Source organism: Vicia villosa, linkage group LG2 (genome assembly GCF_029867415.1).
Source record: "Vicia villosa cultivar HV-30 ecotype Madison, WI linkage group LG2, Vvil1.0, whole genome shotgun sequence".
Lineage (NCBI taxonomy): Eukaryota > Viridiplantae > Streptophyta > Magnoliopsida > Fabales > Fabaceae > Vicia > Vicia villosa.
This window is the reverse complement of record NC_081181.1, coordinates 171,664,317-171,666,680: the sequence shown is the minus strand read 5'-3', so window position 1 is coordinate 171,666,680 and position 2,364 is coordinate 171,664,317. Positions and strand designations below refer to the sequence as shown.

Below are 2,364 nucleotides of genomic sequence, written 5' to 3'. Positions count from 1 at the left end.
CCCGGACTCTTAGATCCACCACAACACCTTATAGCTTCATTTATCTCATCCTCTTGAAAAGGTCTTTGAAGTCACCCATATCCCCCATCTATACTATAAAAAAGAATCCCATCTAAAAGAAGTGATACTCCGTCCACTTCTCCAAATTTACAAGAAAAATGCCGAACAACTTCCTCTTTAATATCCTTAACCGTTACCAAAGTACCTCCCGAAGAATTAATAGGCCCAATGTGCATAATTTAACACGCTTTTTATAATTTTAATTTTCAAGAAAATAGTAAATGTATGTTTGCTATAGATATGTAAAAATTCTTTATATTTAAAAGAATAATATATTTATTTCAAATTTATTTTTTTAGAAAAATTAAAAGAATAATTTATTCATTAATAACTTAGATACTTATTATTAAAATTTTTTACAGAATGAAATATTATATATTTTTTTAAAAAAATATATATTTTAAAAAGAAATTTTTATATAAAAACTTTTCAAAATAGTGTTAAATTATTATTTTTTTAAATTTTGATATTAAAAAAATAATAAAATTCTAAAATTATTTTTATGAGAAGTTATTTAAGCTAATTTACTATTTTAAATGTTTTTTTAAAATTTAATTATTTTAATTAGTTTTTGAAAAATATATACTATATTAAAAAATAAATTTTGTCAATAAAAACAGTTAAAATAAAATTAGTTTTTAAAAATCTTTATACTACGTTAGATGATTTATCATCTAACTACACTTCCGTGATACATACGATTGTTTGAAGTTTGAACAATAAACGTGCGCCTTATCTAAAACGGATGGACATGCCTTATTCTAAACCATCACGTCTCATACAAAATTTAATGCATCCCTTTACTATAAAAGGCTACTATGGAATCACTTTTTATACACACACAAAAAATGGCAGAAGCTTCATCCTCTAACGGTTGTGCTAGGTTAGCCGGTAAAGTTGCCATTGTCACCGGAGGTGCTAGTGGTATCGGCAAAGAGACGGCACGTGTCTTTGCCGAACAAGGTGCACGCATGGTGGTGATCGCTGACATTCAAGATGAGTTGGGCAATCAAGTGGCTGCGTCCATTGGCATCCATAGATGCACCTACATTCATTGTGACGTGAGAGACGAAGCTCAAGTCAAAAATCTCGTTCAATCAACTGTCGAAACATATGGACAAGTAAATATATTTTTTATTCTTTATTATAACATTCTTTAATATTTCTCCGATTTTTAATATAAAAATATATTTTTAATTTTTTCTATTGAGAAAAATGATTATGATAATAATTATATTTAAAAGTATATTATTTTTTTATTTTCTTTTTTGTTACAGGTAGATATTATGTTTAGCAACGCTGGAGTTGTAAGTCCAACTAATCAAACTCTAATGGAACTCGACGTTTCTCAAGCTCACCATGTGTTCGAAGTTAATGTTCTAGGAATGGCATTATGCGTAAAACACGCGGCGCGTGCGATGGTGGAGGGTGGTGTGAGGGGTAGTATTGTGTGCATGGCGAGCGTCGCTGGTAGCTACGGTGGCTTGACGATGACCGATTACACAATGTCAAAGCACGCTATAATAGGGCTAATGCGCTCATCGAGTGTGCAGCTTGGGAAATACGGAATAAGAGTGAATTGTGTCTCACCAAATGGATTAGCAACACCGCTGACTACGAAAATGCTAGATGCAGGTCCAGAGAAAGTGGAATCAGTTTATGAAGACTATTCGAGGTTGAAAGGAGTGGTTCTCAACACTAAACATGTGGCGGATGCTGTGTTGTTTTTGGTATCTAATGACTCTGACTTTGTCACTGGGCTTGATCTTCGTGTGGATGGCAACTTTGTTTCTGGCAAATCTGATTCAGTATATTAGTACTAAAAATTGTATTGCTTAAAAATTGTATTGTTAAATTCGAAGGACAAAGAATCTCTACAATTATAGTCGGAGTTGAGGTGTATGGAGTGATGCATATGTAAAAATAAATGCAATAAAAGAAATATAATAAAGGGTTAATATTTTTCTGTCTAGCCTCCTCAAGTTTAAGGTGTTTTTAGCTTAATCTATACCTTTTAATATTTTTTCTAAAATTTCATCTTTTAGGGATTAATGAAATTCACCTTTACTGTAATTTTTTAAGAAAAAATCATATGCATGACACATTTTAAATGACACCATGTTGGGCTTGTTAAGTTATAATAGAAGTTGTCAAAATGCAGTTAGTTAATAAATCCAAGTATTTAGGACATGTAGGTGGAGTCAGACCATTAATTTAGCCATTTACCACGTTATTAGAGTTAGTAAAACGTGGGCAGTTTATTTCCTATTTTATCTCACTGTAAGGCTTATATAAGCCAATTAC

General features: G+C 31.3%; 1 protein-coding gene across 1 annotated transcript; it reads left to right on the top strand.

The window, feature by feature from the left end:
* Positions 1 to 887: 887 nt before the first annotated feature.
* LOC131652973 ((-)-isopiperitenol/(-)-carveol dehydrogenase, mitochondrial-like) lies at positions 888 to 2,032 on the top strand. The gene is made up of 2 exons (XM_058922976.1): positions 888 to 1,181; positions 1,338 to 2,032. The coding sequence occupies exons 1-2, from the start codon at positions 909 to 911 to the stop codon at positions 1,875 to 1,877; spliced, it is 813 nt and encodes a 270-aa protein (XP_058778959.1). The 5' UTR covers positions 888 to 908; the 3' UTR covers positions 1,878 to 2,032.
* The last annotated feature ends 332 nt before the right edge of the window (positions 2,033 to 2,364 follow it).